The 26292-nt window shown below is 37.2% G+C and overlaps 2 protein-coding genes across 3 annotated transcripts; one reads left to right on the top strand and one right to left on the bottom strand.

Annotated features, from left to right (window-relative positions):
- Positions 1 to 358: 358 nt before the first annotated feature.
- On the bottom strand, positions 359 to 17438 carry si:ch211-243j20.2 (uridine-cytidine kinase-like 1). 2 transcript variants are annotated; one of them, XM_056764173.1, is made up of 15 exons: positions 17317 to 17438; positions 15926 to 16122; positions 14518 to 14624; positions 13497 to 13667; positions 12433 to 12504; positions 10051 to 10240; positions 9686 to 9747; positions 8040 to 8056; positions 4533 to 4631; positions 4084 to 4177; positions 3807 to 3869; positions 3289 to 3411; positions 2249 to 2356; positions 1633 to 1789; positions 359 to 1500 (listed from the first exon to the last, which is right to left on the bottom strand). In XM_056764173.1, exons 1-15 carry the CDS (start codon positions 17403 to 17405, stop codon positions 1424 to 1426), a joined length of 1626 nt encoding a protein of 541 aa, XP_056620151.1. In that variant the 5' UTR covers positions 17406 to 17438; the 3' UTR covers positions 359 to 1423. The 2 variants fall into 2 exon arrangements, with proteins under 2 accessions (XP_056620151.1, XP_056620150.1); XM_056764172.1 differs by lacking the exon at positions 8040 to 8056 and adding an exon at positions 7416 to 7435.
- A 1418-nt stretch (positions 17439 to 18856) lies between these two features.
- slc30a2 (solute carrier family 30 member 2) lies at positions 18857 to 25470 on the top strand. The gene is made up of 8 exons (XM_056764877.1): positions 18857 to 18971; positions 21835 to 22043; positions 22678 to 22824; positions 23023 to 23176; positions 23274 to 23493; positions 24443 to 24548; positions 24683 to 24817; positions 25323 to 25470. The coding sequence occupies exons 1-8, from the start codon at positions 18892 to 18894 to the stop codon at positions 25466 to 25468; spliced, it is 1197 nt and encodes a 398-aa protein (XP_056620855.1). The 5' UTR covers positions 18857 to 18891; the 3' UTR covers positions 25469 to 25470.
- The last annotated feature ends 822 nt before the right edge of the window (positions 25471 to 26292 follow it).

Genomic DNA, 26292 nt, shown 5'->3' with positions numbered 1-26292 from the left:
AAATTAAATGTTAATTAGGTTTATGTTTTTGTATACGAGTTTAGTCAGAATCAGCCTCAATATATTTTATTGAGCTTTTTATAGACACAAATATTGTCAATATAACCGGAATGGCTTACGGCACTAGAGGTCAGACTGGAAGCTTGTGTTTGTAAACAGACAAGGATAGTCATAAACAACAACAAAGCACACATCCCAATAGGGACAGAGATAGTTTCTATTCAGAATTTGGGTAACATTTAAAGTGATCCATTAATAATATTTGATTATGCTGTATTGAAAATACTACATATGACCAAGCATTTCTTTACTGTACATAAATAAAAGACAGACAAAAAAACATTACCAAAACGACAAATCAATTTTCTATTTAATTTAATTAAATAAGTAAAGTATATTGACACATTTTCTATACAAAGACCCAATAAAGGCAACAAAACCATTTTATTTGCCTTAGATGTAACAGTGGAGTTTAACAAGAAGCAATCGCTTCTATCTATGTATTGGTTCAGATGTTAATAACAGACCTCCAAAAATATCCACAAATAACTATTCGAACGCTTTTGTCGATGCTAATCTATCAAAATCTCCAATTAACCAGGCACCGGGCAAACCAATGAAAAATAAATACACATTATCTACACTTTAAAATTCAAGTACATAACCCGGACAATGGCTGCCACAAAGCATAAACTATTACCCTGATATTGTTCCCTGTGGTACTGTAATGCATTATGAAAACAAAAAGAAATATTTATCCTTTGTACATCATCTCGTATCAACTAAAGTCTCTTGTTAAATTTTTGATATTTTCACACAAGCACAATAACAGGTAGATATTGACCGATGTATTGTTTGGCACCTATCATCTGTTTGAGCTAATGCACCAATCAATACAAATGAACGTACAGTACAACAAACAGTAGATATCTTGTGAGTTTTTGCAGTCTGAGAGAACTGCAGTAAACAACTTTATGGACCAAATCTTTAAATTCGCTGCTTGTGCATGGGCTACTATAAAAAGCTAGTAACATTCTGCACCTATATCAAAACTGCATCAATATAGTCAGGCTATTATTAGGCTGATTGATGAAGCATACTGTATATACTAACATGGTATGACAATTTGGTCCACCAGTGTAAATGCACGTGTATATACTGTGCTATTGGAAAAATAGTAGTGCTATAATAGTATGCCATAGAGAAATAGTGGAGTGCCACTTAAGCACACCAGCTCAAGCTTAACACCAGCATTTCTTTCCAGTCACTTGGGCAATTTGAGAAATTTTTGATTTCTGACCGCCAAAAAGAGGCTGAGGCGTATGCTTATACAGGCCAGAGAGATGGGTCCACAATCAGATGAGATTAAGTGCTTAAATATTCCCTCCTTTGACGCATGCAGATACACGGTCGATCAGTGAGTTTAGTAGTCCATCCCCTCATCACTTTCATACCAGTCAGAAGGAGCATCAGTTCCAAAGTAACGGTCCCCAAAATTACCTGGAAAACACCATATATGGATTAGTATACATTTAAAAATAGGATCCAAAAGAAAATACAAACCAATTTAGACTTGGAGATCACATTGCGGCCATTTTATTGGCTTATCAAAGAGCACGGTGGAGGTCTTACCAATCCCTGGAATAATATGAAACTCATCGCTGACATTCTTGTCCACAGCAGTGGTGATGATACGCACTTTGGGAAAGGCGTAGGCCACTGAATGGACGCCCATCTCCGCCATGAGCAGAGAAAGCAGGAAGATCTTGTCCTCCTGGACATCGTGATCCTAGAAGCAGATATAAGCTTAAATTTAAAATGATACATACCACTGCCACTAACTAATGTTTATCTGAAAATATATGGAACAAAATACTATACAAAATAAGAACACTATCATTGAGGGGAGGGGCCTGTTATCAAAGATAAAATGCATGTTATATAAGGGGATTGTGGTTAAAACTGTAATCTATACACTCCTGTGTGGTCATGTTGATAACATAAACCGACAGACACACTTGCAAAACTCAACTCTTTATGTCCTGTGTGAACTTTGCACCCAGAAAAAAATGTGTCTTTGACTATTTCAAATCACTTTGTTGCATAAAACCGAAGGTATTGTTACTAAAACAAATCAGTCATAATGGGGGAAAAGAAGAGCAGACATGATCCAATGGAAATTTGAAAAAAGAAAGTACCTAAATTACAAAATGGTCACGATACCTTCATAGGTGCCATAACAACTTACAAGCAAAACTCTGACAGCCATGAGCGCTGCTGCTCCTGTTGATACTGTGCTGTCCATCAGTATGACATAGTCTTCAGTGATGTCCTTGGGCAGACGCAGATAATGAAGCTGAAGACATTAGATCATAATAAGAAAGATTTATAGACTGAGCAGAGATATATAGGTACCATGCTGAACTCCTGAAGTAAGAACAGACACTAAACAGCCTTGTTCTGGGAGATGTCATGGGTAAATATGTTGGCCTTGTTACAAATATGCATCCAACTATGGGGAAAATATAAAAGTTATAATATTGTGGAAGTGCTTGAATTTCTGTTTTTTACGTTTAACATTAAGAACTAGTAAATAGTGTGTATATGACTTCTTTCTATGGAACACAAAAGAAGATATTTTGAGAAATGTTTAAGTGGTTTTGTGACGATACACTGGAAGTCAACATGGGCCATTGTTTTTTTGGAGGGGATATGTTCTTCAACATTTCTTTTGTGTTCGGCAGAAGAAAGTCATAGGGGTTTGAAATGAAATGAAGGTGAGTAAATGCTGAAAGAATTTCATTTTTGGTGAACCGTTTCTGTTAAGTGATCATTCACCCAAAAATGAAAATTATGTCATCATTTACTCACCCTCAGATTGTTCCAAACCTGTTTAAATGTCTTTGTTCTGAGTGAGTAAATGATGACAGAATTTAATTTTCATACATAATTGCTCGTGTACCAAAAGTTTTGTACAACTAGAGGGAGCTATATACCACATTGTTTACCTAAAACAATGTGTCTGCAATGTGTCTAAAAACCACTAGCACAGAGCAGTCTATCATAAATATAGTCACACGGCTACAAGTCATCTAAAAACAGGCTTAGATGGCAAATCTGCCAACATCAGCAATGAAAAGAAGACCATGACCTGGAGAACAGTAAATCATACACGTCGTCCTACCAAGGCTGAGACACAAGGACACATGATAACATGAACATTCTGATCACAGTTTGTTTATAGTTGTGTCTGAGTGCCGGCAGCTGGATGGGAGGAGAAGTCGATACCTCAGGCTCTCCCGTGTCGTGATTGGTCTGGATGAGGATCTTTCCGAGTCGGATGTCCTTACAAACTGCCATCAAGGCCTGTTCCATGGTCTCTCCTGCCCGCAGAATGGACACGCCAGTGATCTATCAAAAAACACAAGTGCACAAAGTCACAAATATTTAAAGGCATATGATGTAAAAAGCCATAGTAAGATACTAAATTTTACAACTATTTTTAGTTTAGTTGTTAAATTAATGCAACTGGATCAAGCGACCAGACACAATAATTCTCTTCTTTTATCTAAGAGTTAATTGTAAATATGCGTCTTTTTCAACCTGGTTTATAGCCCACCAGGCAAAAAACAAACAAACAGTCCGATCAATTAGAGAGCTACGCTTGTCTAAAACAAGTCTTTTGATTCGCAGATAAGGTACATGCCAAAGTTAAGCCTTAATAACCTCAAACAAAAACAGTAACCGTAATTGCAAGCAATCTTAACTATTGAATATTTCCAAAAAGCACGAAAATAACAACAAACCCTTTTCCCGCTCAGCCTCCTTCCTTCATATACAGTTCCTTGTGGAGTTTCAATAGACACCGGCTGAAAAGACACGAAGAGACAAGAATCAGAGTAATAAAAACAAATAAAATACATAAAAACAGAATTGCTTCGCTTCACGTCATAAAATCTTAATTCGCCCTCGACCGCACTACCTGACACTCATATGTATTGCTGTATTACGCGGGCAATATCCAGAGCTTGTTACAGCGGGGAGTAAAAGTTTGTGACTGGTCATTAATGATGGTCCACTCACCTTCAGCGGCAGGAAGGACAGGGCGTGTTCTATAAGCAGCCTCATTAATCTCTTGGAATAGAAAATAAATTCATCCCGACTGGTTTCTTTATTCCTGGGGGCAAAGGACACAGTCAGTTGTATGGAAGAGAAATGATGTGTGTTTTGGAGGAGGGAACTGTATTGTAAACAGTAAGCACAGGTCTGAGAGGTGAGACAAAGAGAAGAAGCGGTCATTAGTTTATTTTAATACCCAACTACTATACGCATGACCCAGAATTTACAAATACAGTTCAAGATTCAGTCGGCTTGCTCAGGTATAATTATGTAATAAATCATGTAGCTTATGTTTCATGGACGTGCCCGCAACAAGAAAACACATTGACTATATGTAAGGAGGGTTATGACAAAAAATTCCAAACATATTTCAAAGACGTTCCTACAGGTGTGCACATTTACGAAGATCGTACCTGATAATCGTGTGCAATCCTCTAACTTGTGGGGTGCTCTCCATAACGCTCAGGGTCTTGGGAAGAGGTTGACCCTGATGAGCGGACGCCAGGGCAGATCTATGTGGCACATATGTTTGACATTTAAACTTTCCCTTACGCTTGAGTTGGATGAGAGCAAATAAGTACACCAAGTAACAACCCATACTTGTCGTAACAGAAAGAGACAAATGCAACTGGATTTGACTTTTTCCCAGTACGAATATGGGTTAAAAAGACAATGTCAGCTTGAAGTGTTATGGTAGCACATCCACGCAAAGTTAAAGCCTGTTCACGTCACAAGTCTGAATCTTAGCTATAGCTAGGACTGCTCGAATATGACAAAATTATAATCACTATTATTTAAAGGGGTCAAAAGCGCGAATGCGTGTTTTTCTGTGTCTTTGGTGTGTTATAAGTTGCCATGCATGTATTAAGACAGGTAAAATTACAAAAATTAAAAAGTGTCGAAAACAAAAGATGCATTCTATCTAAAAGCATATGCTCACCCAGACCTCTCTGAAACGCCTCATGTAACCACACCCCCACAAATCCACGTCAGTTTGTGGTATTATTTCACTAAGAACGTCCAAATTTATACGCAAGTAAGGTGGGTGTGTACCTGTCAGTACAATTGCTTTAGAACCTGATGTTCTAAATACGGTAAGAAGCATTACATTTCCGTGCAGTATTTGACCAATCAGTACGCACTAGTGAACTGGCCAATCATCGCACACCTCGCTTTTCAAAGTGATGCACTTTGTAAAAAAATCTGCCAGTTTCAGATAGGTGGGGGCAAAGAGGGGACGCAAACATACACGGTATGTGGAAAAACAGCTTTTTTGAACATTAAGTTGTTTATATACACATTGCATTACATCCAAAACAAACAACAATATTAGTTTTAGCCGTGTCATATGAGCCCTTTAACACAACTTTGCAAACAAAGTCAATAAATGATGAATTATTAATAAATAAAAAGCTTGTCAATTTCCATGTCTTGGTTCTTCAGTGGTTCTCTAAAGGTTCTTCTGAAGAACCATACAGCAGCTTAAACGGTTCTTTATATGGAACGGTGCTGATGTGCTGATGTGCTATAACACATCAGTTATCCCAAAGAACCACTGAAGAACCTATGAAGAACCACTGAAGCACCAAGATATGGTTCTATATAGCAGTTAAAGTGGTTTCCGTATGATAAAAATAACCCCTTTTAGCGTTATATATAATGTATGAATGCAAATGTTCAATTAAACAAGTTTGCAATTAATGGATCAGACTTGGTGTGAAGAGGCTTTTAAATTAATAGAACAATAGTAGAGGGACCTTATGGCTTGCCAAAAACAATGATCTGATGCACATGAATTCAATATTTAATATTAAGAATTAATAGTGTAAACTCCAAGATGGCATTGTGTGCAGCACGCAATAATCCAAATAAATACTAAAAAGAAACATTTAACCGATTCAGAGTATTGGCAAACCTCAGCCCACAAACCCTACATCCATCCAGAAAGACAGCTCACACCCTCTCCTAACTAGAAATTCAAAGGGTAACAAAAACAACGAATCAGAACATGTTTGATGGGCAACATGAGAAGAGGGATTTAAAAAAATTAGTTGCATAAGCATCTCACAATTTACTTTTGAGGACTTTTATCACTTAAAGGGACAGTTCACCCACAAACTCAAATTGTGTCATTATTTACTCACTCTCAAGTTGTTCCAGGTCTGTATAAATTACGGTATTCTAATGAACACAGAGAAAGATATTTAGAAGAATGCTTCTAAAAAAACAGTTCTCGGCCACCATTGACTACCATAGCAGGAAAAATTGCTTTATAAGTTTCGTTGAACACAAAAATATATATTTTTAAGGAATGTAGGAAAGCAAACAGTTCGGGGACACTTTTGACTAGCATTGTATTTTTTCTTAATATGTTAGTCAATGTTGGTCAAGAACTGCTTGGTTCCCAAGAAATGTGGAACAACTCGAGAGTAAATAATGACAGAATTTTGTTTTCTCAGTGAACTGTCCCTTCATATTGATAGTTCACCCAAAATTGACAATTCCGTCTTTATTTACTCCCCCTCACGTTGTACTAAACCCGTACAAATTTCATTGTTCCCATGAACACAAAAAAAAGATATTTGGAAGAATGTCAGTAAACAAACAGATCTCATCCCCCATTTACTGCCATAGTAGGAAAAATAAATACCATGGGAGTCAATGGGGGATGAGATCTATTAGGTTACTGACATTAGCTGAACATGGGTAGTTGTGGCCTAATGGTTAGATAGTCGGAAACGTGACCAGAAGGTTGCCGGTTCGATTCTCAGGGCGGGTAATGACTGAGGTGCCCTTGAGCTAGGCACCTCACCCCTACTTGCTCCCCAGGCTCTGTAGTGATGGCTGCCCACTGCTCCGAGTGTACATGTGTTCACGACTCACTCGATGGGTTAAATGCAGAGATCACATTTCGGGTATGGGTCACCATATCTGACAAATAGGTCACTTTCACTTCATTTTTTCAAAGCAATTTATACAGGTTTGCAACAATTTGAGGATGAGTCAATGATGACAGACTTTTCATTTTTGTGAAATATTTTCCTTTAAGACTACGTCATGTTGTACCTAGTTAGGATACAGCAATAAACCGATCAGAGAAATGTTAACTGCCTTTTCTGGAAGATCTGAAAATGAGTTTAAATCACAAGCTTAAAAAAAGAAATTAAAAAGCACCAGTTATTAGTGAATTAACAAAGCAAGTTTATCAAATGAGAAGGGATTGCAGAAGATGGATTCAATAAAAAGAAATAAAATGAAGCTTAAAGGAACGAGAGGACGCAAGAATTTATCCTCACATATCCCAGCGGAGTTTCCTCTGTAGAAGGGAATAAATGTTCATTGGGACACAATGATGACGAGACGGAGAAAAGAGAGAAAGAGAGAAAAGAACACGACCTGATTAAAGTCGATAAAGACCAGAAACAGCAGTAACACAAACACAGGCAACATGAGCTCGGGTTTGGATTATGTCAATGGTTTTGAACTCTGAGGTGCTTCTTGCCAAAAAATAAATATCTAATGATATTGACTGAATGTACATTTTGTTTTTTAAGAGTAGTAAAACCACTGAAATAGCCCCTGGCCCGTGTTAGCAAACAGCCATCAGAAGAAAACACAGTGAAGACAAAGACAAAAGTGGAAAGTTCGTTCATGGTGATGTTTTTCAGTAAAAAGGTTACAGAAATCCTATCTTTTTTAAAACCCTGATACCTTTAGATATCTCAAGTAACCATTACATTTTGTTTCAACAAATGTGAGTAATGTAGTTGTGTATCGAGCACTGCAACCAGACGACACTTAACACTTTTGTCTTCAACTGCACATCTGCAGGTTTGAGGGAAAAAGGAGACAGATGAAGGAAAGGATTGAAAGAATGTAGGAGAAGGAGATGAGACAGGATGGGCAAATAGCAGCCGTACCTCACTGTGATTTCACGCTGGGATGGTTAGAGCATTCGGTCGAGGGTTTAGCGAGTATTTCATTACAAATACGCACGGGAGGAGAATAAAATAAGAAAAGAAAAACAGACAAACTCATGAAATGAGATATCCACTGAGAGAAGCCATTCCAAACAGTTAGCCCCCCACCCTCTCCATGGTATACCGGCAAAATATTTCCTACGTTTAACCTGAAACAATCACATGCTTGTATTTTCCCCATTATTTTTTAATGTCTCTTGTATCTTCAACAATTCAAAATAAAAATGCTACAGGGTGTAATTTAACAGTCTTCATCAGCACATTTATCGTCACTGGGTGACTGTGGAATCATGGGTTGCCTCATATACCACATAGACAGAGACTACATTTTACAAAGCTTTGGAGGTTATCCATTTATGTACTTTTATATCTGCAGCAAAACTTGATGCTACTTAAAAAAAAAGATATAATTCAGATCTGTCTCAAGATCTAAAGTATTAATAGGACTGAAAAATTTAACTGTGACCTCTACACGATGACAGACCCTGACGTGTCTCTACGGGTTTAGAGTATGATGTCTTCGGCAGAGATGTACATGGGTCATTAGTCTAACAGATCCATTATTCCTCACTGTGATCAATCAAGTGACGACACAAAATGCATTTTCCATGTCGGGATATATTATGATGACATTTCAACCGTTTCTGAACCATTTCTGGGCCGCATATTAAGGCATGAACATATGCTGAGTGAGGGGATGTCATGGGCATCAATGCTAATGTATTTTGCTCTATATGGACGCTTTTTCTGATACCAAATGGCATCCGTGTATAAAACACGTCTCTAGTTTTCTGATCAATGAGTTTTTACAAAGAAAGAGAATTTTACTTATTCACTTATTCACTCACCCACATGTCACGTGTGTTTATTTCTTCTGTCGAAAAAAAATTGAAGCATTCGATGAAAGCTTACTAGGGTTCTTATCCATATAATGTACTAAAATGGGGGGCAGTTGGTTAAGGTTGAAATTTCAGTTTCATCGCAACTTTAAAAGTCTCTACCCGACACCAGCCGATGAATAGCAAGCTGCAGACATGACGTGTTTATGAAGGCCAACCCGGAACTAAGCACATCAGTGGTTCCCTCGACCGAAAGCCTATGAGTTTTTCCCATTGACTTTTGGAAGATCGCAAAAAATAAGCTCTGTGGTTAACAAAGGATTATGATGTTTACACGTTTTGTCTATCAGATAGAGTTTACAAAAAACATGATGTAATAAGCAGACTCCCTGTTTCAAACTTTATTAAAAATGTGTTCCCTGGTAAGCAAATAACTGTGCTAATGCCAGTTCTGAGATCAGTCTCTTGTTGCTCATTTTGGGTTGCTTAAGTCAAGGTGATTGATTTATGCACATTAATCAAAATTTGAAAATTCTGCTTACATAAACCCAGAGTATTGCGGACATACCCAGGTTTATAGTGTACCATGGTATGGGCTTCAAATGCAAACACATGCAACATTTGTGTGTTTATCAGGAGCATGTGGATAACAACATGCATGTTGGTCAGTCTCAGTAACTCATTGTGCAAAGACCTTCTAGCCACTCTTATTTAATGTCATGACATGAACACATTTTCATCACCTACCGTTTCAAGCTGACTGTGGACGTGCTGAACAATCAGATCCAAAGCTACAAAGTTCTCACCACCTGGAGAAACAATGGTTTTAGATCATTCATTCAGAAATTCAATGCATTAAAGGAATTTTTCTTAAAGAAATATGCCACCCTTAAATAAAAATTATGTGATTATTTTTATGTTCAAAACTTGTATATGACTCATTCTTCTGGAAAACACAAGTAAAGATAATATGAGAAATGTCCTATTGGTTTTGTGTCCATACATGAGATTCAATAGGGTCCATGTTTGGTTCTTCAAAATATCCTCTTTTCAAGACTTCTCAAGTCATGATTTATAAAATATTCTGTAATGGTTTTGAGAACTACACCTACCTCTTGGAACCACAATATCTGCAACCTGCACAGTGGGCTCGATGTACTGCTCAAATGCTGGCTTGACAAACTTGTTGTACTGTTTAATGACACCCGCGATGTCACGCCCGCGCACTGTGATGTCCCTTTTCAGTCGCCTGACCAGCCTGATGTCAGAGTCTGTGTCCACAAACACCTTCATGTCTAGCAGCTGAATGATGTTAAGGCAAAAAAAAATACAAAGAGTATTTATCAGACTATTGACAGAAAGGTCACTGTAGAGTTGCATTACAGTTTCTCAAACAGGAAAACAAACACAAACAGTTTTGCATCAACATGACAATAAATACATGATAATATTCAGGTTTTTGAAGTTTAGATTAATTTTGAGTCTAAGTTTTTTGGGGAAACCGAACATAAAGATGAACCCTTGGTAACCTCTGGTACAATAAACACCTGACATTAGTACAGATCTTACTGCTAACTCTACAGGGTCTCTAAGAAAACATATCTCAGATCTTTAAACAAAGCAAATGCGTCAGTTCACTTAGTAAAAATTCAAGTCAAGATCAATTACAGCAATGAAGTGCGGCAGGAAAGCAACAAGCCAAGACAAACATACTGCCAGAACTGACACTGTTGCTGAAAACGGATATTATTCAATGGCCCGACAAGGCAGACCGAAGCATTAAATCTTCAAGTAACGATAAACAATCCAATTCTTTTAAACAGCGGTGCCAGCGATCCTTTCGACGCTCAGAGGCGTAACTCACAAGACTTTGTGTGCAGGAGTGTGAGAAATGTGTATGAATGGGTTGAAAGGTCACGTGTATATCAACTTTACAGGACAGAGAGTCGTTCATCATCCTTTCTTAACCAACATATCTCAAAAGGGAAAGTACAGATGTAAGCGTTTGTCGTATTCACGAACCCTGCCACAAGAAAAACGTTAAAAACCAAGCCATTCTTTAGGTGACGGACACCATCTTCCGTTTGTCGTCTCGTGTCACCACTGCTGCATTCCGCTCGTAAATCATTTCGGCCGAACTGCTTTGCCAATGCGCACACAATAGCTCCTATTTTAATGCATATGGATTTCTGCGCGGGAAAGGATCGAAACCCGGCAATGGGAGCCGTCAACGGCGGCGTAGATAAACGCCGCCTGCTCGCTTCCCCCTGCCGGCCCTCACCTTCAGCATCAAAGAGAGAGGAATGAGTCACCTACATTGTGTGAGGAAAATGACAAAATGTTGCAGAGAACAACAAGGAAATGTAAACGCTAGGGCAGAGTTAGGAGATGTCTTTGTAGTCTGATTGGTGCGGGCAAGATTCTATTGGTCCAGGCTTTAGGAAGTGGCTTTAATATGTCTATTCTTCATCCAGAGTTGCTGATGTTCTTTCAGATGATGGAAGCGAAGACTAGAACTCATTATGCACTAACCATTAACCCTGATCACGAGTATGTAGTGCTGCTGAAACACACAAAGAATACAGAGCAGAGAGGAAATCTCATCTACTGGCTGTGGTTGTGGGAATGCGATCCATTAGTCAAAGGAAAGAGAAAACTGGTGACGGTTGAATAGACAGTTGAATTTTAATTAAACTTAAAATGTAAAATACAGATGAACATTAAGAAACAAATACTGTTAACGCTACCATTGGGATATTTCTTGCATAAAGTCATTTTAATGTCTTCTGTAATCTTATTGTTAAGTGATGCCACATTACAAAAGTGTTTACAAGAAAGGTGCCACAAATAAAAATAGGAAAATGAATCGAATAACTTCAATCATAGCGAAAAATAATACGAAAATTATCTGAATGTTTTCTAAACTAATCAATATTTTGATCATGTTACCAAGATGTCCTTTGCAACACAATCATAGTCACCATTAAATAACCCTCAATGACTGCTTTTTTTATTTAATTTTAATATATTTCTCATTTAGGAATAACAAAAATACAATTATTCTTATTTTGATTTCAAGGTGAACTATTGGCACTCTTCATGAGACTACACATTTAAAACCAGTGCCACCTAATGGATAAAAGAAAAGCCTTTTATAATCTTCCCATGACTCCCTCTCTCTCACCTAATAAAGCTCTTTGTATCGTCACTCAGCATCCATCACTTTTCCTCTAGGACTTTAATACCCCTCTCTCTCTCTTATCATTACACACCTATCTTTTCTCATTTGACCTCATCTTTAACTATGCATCCATTCGTCTCTCTCTATTCTATAACTCCCGTCATGCTCAATATTTCAATCTATAAAGTTTTTAATTGTTCTTCATCTCTTTCTCTCTTTCCCCGAAAGCCCTTGGTGAAATCACCAACCGCAGTTAACGGTGATGGTTGAGACTTATCTTATGCCCACTGTGACAAGATAATATGAGACTTACCTTTAAAAGCTCTTTGTTTGCAAAGGCCAAAATTCCCTCGAAAATCACAACATTGGCTCCATAAACTGTTTTCTGCAAAGTGCAAACAATAAAAAATACTGTTATACTAACTGGACTGCAAAAATATAACTGATCATGCATTCAAAAAATTACCAATGCATTATTAAATATGCAATGTAAGGGTATTAAATATTGACAGTTGAGAGACAGAAAATAGATAAAACACAAATATACTAATGAGATTTTAGCCAACCTGCTTCCTTCAACGATCTGCTTGCTAAATCTTTTTAAACTGTAATTTCATGCCCATCAAACAATACACTTGATGACTCAAATATGATCTTAACAAACTCAATCTATAGTGAATGTATTGAGTTTTCAGCCACGCGTTTTCTCCACGCTCTTCTGCTTCAGAACAGGAGAACCCCGATGGTGTCAAGATCCCATGAAAACAGACCCACAAGCGTGAGGCTTGCTGTCGATGGCTGTTCAGTCTCTGTATTGACCAGCACATGTCTGAGATCTTCAATTATCATCAACAATTATTAACATTACGACCCCTATGCAGTCATGCAATCCATGAACAATCATAAACACTATTAAATGAACAGCAGCATTGTGGGTACTGCGTACTTTCTTTCTTTACAGGCTACAGCTTTGGCGATATTAATGCAATTCTTAACAAATTCATGACATGACAATAATGAGCAAGTAAGATCTGTAATCTATAACTTTAGAGATTTGTCAGAGCTTGCGCTTTTGAATTTTCTTACAGAAGAGTGAGGATGGAATTGCAGTTGTGTTAAAATACAGTATACAGGTGATTCAGAAATAACTGTTTCAGTGGGATTGTACGCTAACTAGGTTAAGACAGACGTTAAAAAAAACAAAGCATTCTCTGTGATATTGAATTTTTGAATTATCTCTATTGATATTGAACGATAATGTGGGTAGTGTTTTTGTGCTTGCAAGGTTTTTCTGTCACACCATGGAACAACCTATTTTATAAATAGGACAAATATCATGCCAAATGCTCACAAGCATACACACATGCGCACACTTACCCACTCCTTACGGCGGTTGTGGGTTGCAAAGTCATAAACTGGCACTTTGATGCTCTTGCCCTTCTTTAGTTTCCTTAACACAGTAACCAGCAGCTCGAAATCAAAAGCATCGGGATGATCAAAGTTGTACTCGTTCTTAGCCGCCAACTCCTGCTCCTCTTTATTCAAAACCTGCAAGACGACAAATAAAAGTCAAATCACCACAGACATGATACAATTTGTGAATTTTTTCAACATTGGTGCAGTGATATATTGCTAGTTTTTATTTTTGCATCAACGATTTATCGCAACCAGAATAAAGTCTTTTCATACATAATATATGTCTGTGCACTATGCATATTCCTTTTGTATTTATAAACAAATACATTTATATTAAGAAGATATTTAAATACAAATAAAAAACGAATAATAGATTATATGTTTATTATAAATTATACAAATATTATTATATACATTCCAACATTTCCTAATACACATATGAATTTCCAAAATACAAAATAAATATGCAAATTATTATGTATTGTAAACACACACTTTTATGCTGGTTGCGATTAATCGTTGAACAACCTTAAAATGAAGATAATAAGTCAGGTTAGGAAATACAAGCCGGATTCAATCTCTTCCCCTTCTCTAATCTTAGAAACACTGTCACTACATACTAGAAATCACACAAATCACAGCTTTCCCTTATTAAGACAATCTCGTGCCATAATCACACAGACATCCAATCCACAGAGAGAACCAGACCGACTGACTGAAACACTTAATTAGAGCACTAATGAACTGAATGATACATCATTAAATCAAATAAGGATTAATGACTAAAGCGTACAGCCTTTAAACACATCCAACGAAGGCGAGAAGTAAATTATATCAACGCTTCAATGGTTTCAACACATGAAGAACTTCCATTTAAAGCTGTTCAATGGCACAGCCATGTGCAAGTTTCAGAAGAAGAAACGCCATTGAGAAAAATGTCTTGGATTTGGCGCAGGATTCCACATTTCTTTAAATCAATTACCTTGTAGAAAGAGTCCATGGAGAGCAGAACAACCCAAGGAACATCTAGAGCCTCTATGATCTTATTGGCCACAGTGGTTTTCCCAGAGGCGCTACCTCCACACAAACCTGCAAAACACACCAGAAGCAAACATGTGTCAACAAACTGCTGCTTGTTTCAAGTGCGACCAGAGGAAGGCAAAAATAGAGTAGGTCCCTATTATCTAATACAGGTGCTGAACGGCCTAGGCTTGTTTCTAGCATGCTGAGAAACAGGTAGAACATGTTTCATAAATGACTAAGTCTCACAGTTAGTGTTAAAATGTTGATCTCCGGGTGCCTACATGTAGATTTGCACATCCCTAATAATTCATATTTGTTTAAGGGATTTTTCACACAACAATGAAAATTCACTGTTATAACAAACTGGCGTGACTCTCTCTCTTCTGCAGAACACAAAAGAAGATATTTTTAAGAACGTTGGTAACCAAACAGTGTTGGCCCCCCATTGACTTTCATTGCATAGATACACCATTTCTCAAAATATCTTCTTTGTGTTCAACAGAAAAAAAGGATCTTATACAGGTTAAGAATCACTTGAGGAAGAATAAATGATTTTGGTTGAACAACGCCTTTAAAACTTAAAAAAATAGAACATAGACAGTCTACTATGCTGACACACATTTTTGGATACTAAAGTTTCAGATAGATCCCGAGTATAAAGGGTCATAAAGAAAGAGAGACATCAGATACTAAAATGAGATAACACCACCGGGAATTACAAAAAGCCTGATTCTTGTGTAGACAAAAGTCCGTAAAACTACCCCGTTACATCTGAACTTCCACATGAATGGATTTGTTCGTTTTGTTCTAAAAAGCGAGCGATGAGGCAGCAGCAGCCACACCGGACCTTTTTTAACAGGAATAATTGACTTGAGCACATCCAAGTGTGAAATTGTAACCCGCACGACAGGCCCTCTGTGAGTAATGGACCACATGCTAATAACCTCACAGCTCGGCCCCGAGAGCGCTCGCGTCAGATTAACAGACTGAAACTAAAGTGTAATCCTTTGGGCTTAAAACACTATGGGTTTGTCCTCTGTGGAAGTTTTACAAAAATATTGAAACCATACTTTTACATGATCTTCATTTTCTCTTTTTAATCTCAAACTATTGGCAAGCGATATCAAATTTCTTGTAAAGGGAACAAAGATTTGGACTGAAGAGTTCATGTATACATTTATACATTTTACGTTGATGATTCAATAAAAACCATCCCTAAATTATTTTTCAGTCTGCCATTGGTTGACCAAACCAAAAACTCAACCCCAAATTCACCTTTTTCTGAGCAACATTACTAACTAAATCCAATAATAAACCAATAGCAAGAATAACATTTAAAGTGATCAAAGGTATTAAATGCATCATACCTATGACAAAAGCTTCTTTAAAGGTGGTCCCAGTAACGTTATACCAGGGTGGACGTCCCGCAGTGTATATTGTCCTTTTATCTGTCCTCAGAAGCGGAGGCTCCGTTTTGCTCTGGCTGGTGCTCCGTTTCCGTGGTGACAAAGAGGGGGTGAGGGGACATCCATGCTCCATCAGGCCATCGAGAGAATCCTCGCTACTGCAATGAAATTAAAAGAACAACATTTTTATGTAATGAAAGCCAAGGAGGACAATACATTGTGCCTTCAAAAAAGTTTAAACTCAATAATAAAGATTTGCTTTAGCATCTTTTCACAGATATTGCATCATTGCTTACATTATACAATCATTGTTGGAGTGTCCACACTGCCATCAGATATGCCTTTAAAATCATAAAACAACCCCATCTGACATGAGCAAAGCAAAAATATTCAGCACTGTTTCACAGAGAGCTCAGAGGGAATCCATGTCTTTATAAACCCCTCATAAAAAGCTGCTCACATGATCACTTCTGTTAGTGTGGAAGAGGGACTAGAGACATTTCTCCAGGTCCTGTCCAGGAAACCACACATATGCTCAGCTGAACCTGGAGCTTCATTTGAGTAAGGCTATCATCATATGGACAGGGACTGGACACTCACTGGTGCTAATGGAGGACTATAGTTTGTTATTGTTAAGGTGAAACAATAAAAAGCCTACGTCAAGATCTGTGATTCAGGATGTTTGCTTTGATGCACAGACGAGGCTTACACAGATGAATACAAACACCAAACTACGTGGCTTAGCCTTTGCCATGTGAGGTATTTTTGAATGGAGCAACAAAAACGCCAATAAAATCTGAGCAATTGAAATGCATGTGAATGATATGGTTTTTACATATCACTTATGCTTTAAATATAATAGCAATAGATTTACGCTTTTTTATTGACATTGAGTAAAAACCATCACAAGATTGTTTTAATGTAAGGATCTCTGGTGGAGAGTAACAAAAACATTGCCAAATTCTACTTAAATAAGGCCCAAACATCCTAAATCAAGGAATTTTGTTATGGTTTTAATGGTAAGCAGGCTCATAATAAAATTTGTAATTAAAGCCGTTAGAATTTGTTTTGATAGGGTTGTACGTTACAGCAGATACGCCATCGTCGACCAATCAAAAGCACGCTTCCTATTATTGTATTGTTTTTTTGTACATTGCAGATATAATCGGACACAATAAACTTCATATTACACTCGGAAGAGGCTGAATAAACCATTCAGTACGCTGCAGTACTGCTGCTGGCTAAACTAACGCTTGTATTAAAGGACTTTCGCTTTTACGTCAAACGTAGGCTATCCGGTATCGGACAAAACTGTGCGTCAACTGATCGTATTCCACCCCCGATCCACTCACCTGTCTGATCTGGACAAGGAATGGTCGTCCTCATCTCCCTCTTCTTTCTGCTGCACTCCAACATCCGTTTGGCTCATAGTCATCGCCATGTTTTGTGCCGCGAATGTGCGAAAACGCACGCATGTCCGGAAGTGACCGATTCCAGAACCATACGTCTCTCAGCGCCATGGCAGCAGTCTCACGCCGGGAGTGGGCGGAGTCACAGTGTCAGATCGGAAGTGGGAGAAAATAGTGAGAAAGAGTACACGCTAAAAATTTGTCTGTGTGACTTTAGTGTCTTTAATTTTCTTAATGAGTCTCTGGACAAAACATGCCTCAGGATTATTTGCATGTGTTAAGAATTTTGATTTATTATAGGTTACATTTAAGCTAATTTAGTGGTTTATTTTTATTGTTAAATGTGTGCCTTCTGTGCTATACTTTTCTGTACTTTTGTTGGATGTTGTTATATTAGTTTATGATGTGTAGTATAGTACATGGTATTATTTGTAGTACATGGTTTTATGTACTATAAAAAATTGGTTGATATGATTGTTAAGTAAAAATAGAGTTTAACTAAATTTAACTAATTTTATTAAATTAAAATGTTCTATCGGTCAAAATGTGTTTTTTTGTTTTAGCATTCCACTAGATGTATGCTGTATTTATATTTTACGGCACACAATTAACATTTTTGTTGAATCATTATTTGTATAATACACGCGCGAACATTTTTAAATAGGTTTATGTGTGTACCTATAAATATTTTCATTTAAAACCTTTCAATTAAATACATTAAATTAAAAACATTAATAGCTTACAACTTTGAAACGCTCCACAAAGCTAAGTAGTTGATTACGCTCCGCCCACTTCCGGCATGAGACTGCTGCCATGGCGCTGTCGCCCTGTGACTGCTGTGACGTATGGTTTTGCAATCAGCCGTATTTGCAAAAACTTTGCCACACAAATAATCCATTAATGTTCTACGTTGAAAGTCCACAGTTTATATTACAGTTAATAGTGTGGCTTTGTTATTTTAAGATATAGCAATATCTGTTTTTGAAAGCTAGATGCATGCTTAAAGCTTTACAAAGTGGCGATAAGATATATAAGATTAGAAGCTTTTATTCACTTTTTGTGAACCCTTTAAGCACTTATCTACTATGGCAAAGCATGCTTTGTTTAATATTAAAGAGGTCCTGTTGACGTTTTTTTGTTGCTTTCCAATGCCAAACGTCCGTCTTTGAATATTAAAGAGTCTGTAATGCTGGTGTTGCAACAGCGGTGTGTGGGCTTCCTTTGCCATAGTAGGGTTCATAAAATTGCTCACCGGACTGCTGAGGGTTCTGCACCACATCCGTCTGACCTCAAGTTTGTCGACACCGCACATACAGCATCGAATTTACAGAATGTCCAACCCTTTGTATGTCTCTGGACCCGATGCCATGGGTGCTTTTAGTCAATTCTCGTGTCCTTTGAAGATGGCTTGGAATTGTTTTAATTTTTCTGCGTAATAAAAACCTAGACTTTCTTTTTTTTGCACAATTGGTAGGATTTTCATTCTTTTTTTACTGGACACTTAAGCTTTACAGGACCATGGATCCTCCACCGACTTCAGAGAAATCGCATCTCATCAACGAAAGAAATGCCAAAATATACTCCTTAAAACTTAACAGGTAAATATGATCATTTTTAAGATAATTTTTCATTAATTAACTGTTCTATACTGCAAGTTTAAAAAATGGTATAACGACTATAACCACGTGCAATAATAATAGCAATCATTTTTTAAACGACTAAATTATAGGATACAGTGATATGTATTTTATACATGTTTTGGCGCTATGCAATCAAACCATTCTGCGTTTCTCAAAGCCCTTTTAAGACATTGAAATAAAACAGATATTTCCCCAATCTTACGCAATAATTCAAAAGGCATGAATGCGAATACTATTAAGTTTAATTCTTTCGATTAATAAGCATTCAAGAATGTCACATGTTCCTTCCAAAAAACACCCATAACTTAGGAAATAAATATAAGTATGCGTAAAATAAAATATGAAGAGCGTTAACTATGTTTCTGTTCATAAATGTTCATTTTAGGTTTCACTGCAGTGGATAGGTTTATTTGACAAGTGCCCTTAGGAACATTTACTGAGCAAATGATTTCACATATACCCAACATATGGAAATACGCTTTTAACACATGTTAATGTATGTTTACGATATGAGGGCATCGTCATTACAGAATGTGTCAAATACAATTATTCAAGAAGACATTTAAAGAAAGAATGTTTGCAAGATAACATTTTTAGGGAAACATTTCATTTTAGTTACAGAATTTTTATTCTCGTTTTGTTATTCTCGTAATTTTAGAAACAAACTGCATTGCCAGCAACACTCTGTCATCTGTATTTCTATGCTATTCGCTTTTTTCATACACGTTTTAAAATGAAAGTTTAGAGAGAGAGAACTGTTTCAGCACCATGGACAGATACACTTCAGTCCTCGATATAAAAAACTACAAAAATTCAAATTTGTAATTTTGAAGGGGTAAATATATTTAAACTTCAGATATCACGATTGATTACTAGGCACCTGGTGGAAAGACATTTTATTTTTAAACTATGATTAAAAATCATAGGTGCATTAGACCTGGATTACAGTCAAAGTCGACTACTGTTGCAACGAAAATTCGTTGAATATGAATGGACCGAGTTCATTCAGAAGCATGCCTTCATATAACATAATAATGTATTTTAATGAAGTTAACGGTTACATTTTTATATATAAACTATTTAAAAATAAAATCCTCTTAGGCTACTAAAAGTACACATTTTTTTAAATCCGATATTTAGCAATAATACAATTTTCACATTGAGCCACAGAAAATAATTTACAGAATTGGTAACTACGACATAGATAATACACGTTCAGCACGAGATAACAACTGTGCAGATGAAGATATATTTGAGTTATATTGCAGTTATGTTGTGCAGTGAATTGCAACCGTTTTGCATCCGTTTGATTTTCTAAATCAAAGGTATTTAGTTTGGTGACGCATTCAAAAAAAGATTGCAATTTTATAGGACGGACACTGAGTCACCTGTTGAGGGACATTAGACAAGGTTAACGGACACAGTGCTTGTCCCAAAATTCAGTATAAGAATTAAAGATACTTACCGAGTGCTAGATTTCTTGAGCGAAAAATATACAGGGTTTGCTGCTTGTGTCTTCGAGACAGAAGTCGGTACGGAAATAAAGGGCTTGCTCTTGATAGCAATACAGATTTAACGTGATCATTTACAGCATGCCTTTCTGCAAAATAATGTAACATGTACCTTTTTTTTGTATGTACAACGACTGGTATCTCTCTTCTAAGAAACAATTCATATAGGCAAATTAAAATACGCAAGGCACATAAATGTTACTTTTCAGTTCTATTTACAGATAAAATATATAAACATGCGCATTCTTAAACCAAGTGCATTATTTTAAAGTGCTCATGGCCATGATTTCACGCACTGCTGCATTTCCACAGGTCTGACAGCATGATTCAGGCGGAGCAGATGAGGCTAAGATGCATATTTCTTTACGTCTGACAAATATTTTATTAATGTCTATTAGTATTTGGGTTACCCAAAAATTAAGATTACTGTACGAATGAGGAGTCTTGTAAAAATTAATGTATATTTGTAACTATACTTCTAACAAAACAACAGTTTTCAACTGCGAGTGATAAGTGCAACATAGTTTTAAATGAGGGATGTGGGGGTGGTTATGCGTTTATTATGTATTTTGTAATGCCTAATAATTTGCGCACCTATTAATTTCGTACATAATTAAAAAGAATTTATTCAGTGCAATGTAATCAAAGACAGAAATTTGAGTGTCAGAAAGCACAGCAGCGTATCATGTTTTCAAGATTAAACAGAATGTGTTCCACTCTGCGCGTCCTTTCAGCTGCAGCGCGTGTGTGATGCAGTTCACTGATCTTCTCATGCGCGTCGAGATTGCGCGTCACGCCCCATTAGTCCCATCATCGCCTCTCTCTCATCAACACATAAGACAGAAGGGCCCAAAACGGCCATGTCAGCAGATTCAATCTCAGTCTGGTCTGTGTAATGACATGAGAAAGACCTGACCGCTTGCTTCTCAAGCACCAGATACAAAGCAGTTTATTACAGAATGTTACTTGTATGGAAATGCAGTTCTAAAATGTACAGTAATTTACTAACGCTTAAACAGACAAGCATGCTATTAACATTAGAAATGTAATGGATTTAATGGTTATAATGGGAATTGGTTGAGTTTGATTAGAAAGTCTTTGTGGCTCTCAAGTAATTTGTTTTTATTTTGTTGGTGAAATGTTATCTGGTGGATGATAACCAATAGAACAACATTAAATCCTACTAGATAGAATAAGGCCCAACATTACATGTTCACACAGTCACTTTAAACATTTTAGCTGAAACTGCGCTTTTTAACAGTGAAACTCTGTTAATTTTGTATTATCTGATCACTGCACACAATCTGCAGTGAAATCTCAGGTTCCAAAGAAAGTTGTCCAGATCTGCCTATGGGAAATGGGGATGTGGCTGGTGCTATCGAGCTGAAGAGGCCAGTTAGAAGTCATTGCCATGGGAATAAAGCAGTACATGAGCAGAGCCGTGAGAAACTCCTCGCAAAGAAGAAATTGTACATTGCCTCCATAGTCTGCCTGTTGTTCATGATCGGAGAGGTTATAGGTAAGAACTTTGGTCCTTTTGAGAGACAGAAATTCCCTAAGTGCAGCATTATGTAATATATTGTAAAGTAATTCCAAACAAGGAACGGCTCATTGAGTTTCTGTAATGAAACTCGCAGTTTATTTTGTTTTGTCCTAAAGTAGTTTTTGACAGGATAGATTCTTTGTTTGCATTGCATCATACGCATTATGCAATTTGCCATGTAGTGTAAAATCCTTTTACATTTACATTTAGGCATTTGGCAGACGCTTTTAGCCAAAGCGACTTACATTGCTTTATCCTATAGATTTTACATAGGTATTTGCAATCCCCTGGGATCGAACCAACAACCTTGCGTTGTAACCACTGAGCTACAGGAAAGCTTTTAAATTTCAATTAAACTGTGATAAGCAGACATTTTCAAGATTTAGTTTAGCCCGTACAGGACTTTTTTTGTTCAAGTCAGCATTCACAATGCAGAGACGTACTTGAAAATAATTATGAGTCATCCGGTCTTTTTGAACCATGGGACACTTTGCTGTGCAAGCACAAACAACACGCAAACAATGTTTTACAAAAATGACAGAATGATTACTTTCACAAAAAAGATAAATTAATTATTGAACTATACCGTGGACGCTTTTTTTTGACACAGGTGGTTATCTAGCACACAGTCTGGCCATTATGACCGATGCAGCTCACCTTCTGACAGATTTAGGCAGTATGATGGTCAGTCTTTTCTCCCTGTGGATCTCCTCAAGACCACCAACCAAAAAAATGAACTTTGGATGGCACAGATCAGGTGAGACCAGTTTAGATTATCCACCATATTTAACCCAAAATCTAACATTGTTTTTCAATTTTGAAGACATTTTGAATAAGCTTTACACTTCCATGAGGTTGTATCAGTTTAAAACTTCCTTTACTGAAAGGAAATCGATTCTCAAGTTCAAATCATTTCAAGCTATGCTGAACCTTATTTATCTTCATGACTCGACAGAGATTCTGGGAGCACTGGTCTCTGTAATGTCAATCTGGATTGTGACTGGAGTGTTGGTTTATCTCGCCATTGAGAGGATTGTAAAAAATGACTATGAGATTGAAGGCAACGTAATGCTCGTCACATCCGGCTGCGCAGTTGTGGTCAACATCATGTGAGTAGACAGAATTCCCATTTTTATACGAATAAAAAATTAAATGCGTAAAAAAAATGTTCTCGTTTGATTGATATGATTTTGGTTTATGTTACAGAATGGCATATATTCTACATCATTCTACAACCTTCCACAGTCACGGTTCAGGGTACCACAAGATTGACGAGAATGGGATGAGTCCAGTTGGTCATGGCCACTCCCACAGGCTCTTGGGTAGCCATGGCAACACGAGTGTCAGAGCAGCATTTATTCACGTTCTGGGGGATTTGTTACAAAGCTTTGGAGTGATGGTTGCAGCCATGATAATCTTCTTCAGGGTAAATTAATACTTTAACATGAAGACCATAAAAAATGATGTACTTTTGACTATGTAGCTTGAATGAACAGTTTATCCAAAAATTAAAATTCTGTCTTCACCCTCAAAGTTTTCTAAATTCCTTTGTTCTGATGAACACAGAGAAAGATATTTTGAAGACTGTTTGTAAACACACAGTTCTTGGCCACCATTGGCCACCATAGTAGGAACAAATACTTTCTAAATGTCTTTGCTCTGTTGAAGATAAAATAAGATATTTTGCAGAATGAAGGAAAGCAAAGCGTTCTGGGGCATTTTTGACTACCGTTGTCTGTTTTTCCACTATGGTTGTCAATGGTGGCCAAGAACTGTTTGGTTACAAGCATTCTTCCAAATATTTTTCTCTGTGCATATCAGAACAAATACATTTATACAGATTTGAAACAACTCAAAGTTGAGTAAATGACAACAATTTTAGTTTAGGGCGAACTGTCATGTATTTGTGGATAAATAACAGAATGTCCAAATATCTGACACATTGAAAATCTCTTTACGTCTGCTTGAGTAAATGCTGTCATTACATACCACAGACCCTTTTCTGTTACTAAAATACAAATGAAAACATTTTTAAATGAGAAAAATGCAACACAGAAGAAGTGACAAGACTGGAATCAGACTTTTGGACCCAAGTTTATATGTAAATAATTGAATAACATATATTTATGTCATTCTTAATATAGTGATAAAAGAACTATCTCATTCTAAGTTCAATGAAAAAAGTGACGAAACGAAATCTTCTTGATAAAGAAGAGGACATTCAATTCTGTTTTTGGCCCCAGAAAGTGCCTCAGTGGAAAATCCTCTTTCTGACATCAGTAGTCTAATGCATTTTGACACTTGGCGAAGAATCATCTGATTCTGCTCTTCACGGCATCAGACCTTCTGTTCTTTCTCTCCACCTTCTAACGCAGCCAGAATACAAAGTAGCAGATCCCATATGCACTTTTCTCTTCTCTGTGTTCGTCCTGGCCACCACCCTTACCATTCTGAAAGACGTCTTCCACATTCTCATGGAAGGTAGCTTACACGTTCACTACAGTTTCTCATTATTATGCATAATATTCATGCAGTCAGTTGGTAAAGATTTGGTTGTCCTGGTGCATGATACAAGCTGTTGTCTATAAATCTCATGTGTCGTGTGTTTCGTTCAGGGGCGCCCAAAGGTGTGGAATTTAACTCAGTGAAGGAGGTGCTGCTTTCTCTGAAGGCTGTGAAGGCCATGCATAGCTTACACCTGTGGGCTCTCACCTTGGGCCACAGTCTGATTTCTGTTCACATAGCCATTGGTAAGCATATTGAAAAACGTGTTTTATTGTCAAATTATTATTTGGATGTATTTATCCTGTTTGACATTGAATAACTTTACAGGATAACTACATTTTTACTTTTAAATGAATAAACATCTAAATATCAGTCCTTTGCATTTTTCCATTCATCATTATTACATTTTATTGGCTTATACTGAATAAAAAAAAGATTTGTACCAAAACGCTGCTGTTATTAAAATTTAAAGGGATAGTAAACCCCTAAATAACCTTTTTATGTCCAAATGTGGAGCACAAAAGAAGATATTTAAAGAAATGTCTTAGTGTCCATACAATGGAAGTCATTGGGAGCCCGTGTTGTGTGGTCACCAACATTCTTCAAAATATTTTATTTTGTGTTCTGCATAAGAGAGAATGCCATACAAGTTTGGAATAATATGAGAGGGAGTAAATGTTTTTATTTTGAGTGAACTATCCCTTTAAACCCTCATGCTTTCACTATGTTTGACAATTTTTCTTCTTTTAGAGGAGAATGCTGACCCTCAGAGTGTCTTAAAGGAAGCTACGGAACTTCTTCAGACCAAATTTGGCTTTCACACCATGACCATTCAAGTGGAGCCTTATTGTGAGGACATGATCTACTGCGCCCAGTGCCAGGACCCTATGGACTAAGTTCGGCACCGGTGAGAGGAGGCTGTCTATACAAAAAGTATGCACGCATATAAAGCTTCATGGAGGGTCCAAACCCGAAATGGAAACACTGTGCAACTGTACCATCTACAATACATATCATTACGAATATGTACGTGCCAAATACATTTTCATCTAACAAAAGGCGATTTCATACTGTGCCATCTTTGGTGTACGGGCTTATGGAGGGAACAGTTTTAAAATGAAGTGGTGATGTTTAAGCTTCACGTATGCAAAGATGAAAGCACATAAATTTGATAGCCGAGGCACCGCTGTGAGCTTTTTATTGCAACTTTTTCCTGGCTGGCAGCATACATTACAGCTGTAGTATACCGTAATTGCCTGTCCTCGGGCTTGCTAGGGTAAAAGATGGCTATTGAGGTGACTCCCTTAAAAAATGTTATTGGGTTTGAGCCCCAGCCAGCATTGCCTCTTCTGTCCTGCTTCTGGAATCAATGTGAATGTCTGCCATGTTGTGATGCTTTAGTCCGCTCAAGTGTAATTATGGATTTTGTTGGATATCTCTCACTAATGTCTTGTTAAGCGATATAATACTATTTACAAAAGCATGCGGGTGATTGGTTTAAGAGGACCCCGTTCTCCTTCACTGGCTCTGAAAGTATAAGCAATTCGTAGGTTAATTTCCATATAAAGTACAAATACAGTGGCGCTTAATACATTGGTCTGATGTGTCACTTGTTTCTTCAATAGTGGGTGACATGTGATAAATAAGCTATTAGCAAGATTTGTCTGTATTTGGAATAGCATACTGCTACTTATTGGGGCTTACAGGGCTGCACAATATG

This window comes from Triplophysa dalaica, chromosome 13 (assembly GCF_015846415.1).
Source record: "Triplophysa dalaica isolate WHDGS20190420 chromosome 13, ASM1584641v1, whole genome shotgun sequence".
Classification (NCBI taxonomy): Eukaryota; Metazoa; Chordata; class Actinopteri; order Cypriniformes; family Nemacheilidae; genus Triplophysa; species Triplophysa dalaica.
The sequence above is the reverse complement of the archived record's forward strand: the minus strand, read 5'-3'. Positions and strand labels throughout refer to the sequence as shown.

Excerpts from the sequence above, each read along its gene's own strand:
- si:ch211-243j20.2 (XM_056764172.1), bottom strand. The coding sequence starts at position 17,405 with ATGGCGATGACTATGAGCCAAACGGATGTTGGAGTGCAGCAGAAAGAA. Across the intron at positions 7,436-9,685 it reads TCCACAGTCAGCTTGAAACG|AGGAAACTCCGCTGGGATAT; the intron begins GTAGGTGATGAA and ends TCCCTTCTACAG. Across the intron at positions 3,870-4,083 it reads TGTCCTTCCTGCCGCTGAAG|CCGGTGTCTATTGAAACTCC; the intron begins GTGAGTGGACCA and ends GTGTCTTTTCAG.
- slc30a2 (XM_056764877.1), top strand. The coding sequence starts at position 18,892 with ATGGATCCTCCACCGACTTCAGAGAAATCGCATCTCATCAACGAAAGA. Across the intron at positions 22,825-23,022 it reads CTTTGGATGGCACAGATCAG|AGATTCTGGGAGCACTGGTC; the intron begins GTGAGACCAGTT and ends ATGACTCGACAG. Across the intron at positions 24,549-24,682 it reads CTTCCACATTCTCATGGAAG|GGGCGCCCAAAGGTGTGGAA; the intron begins GTAGCTTACACG and ends TGTTTCGTTCAG.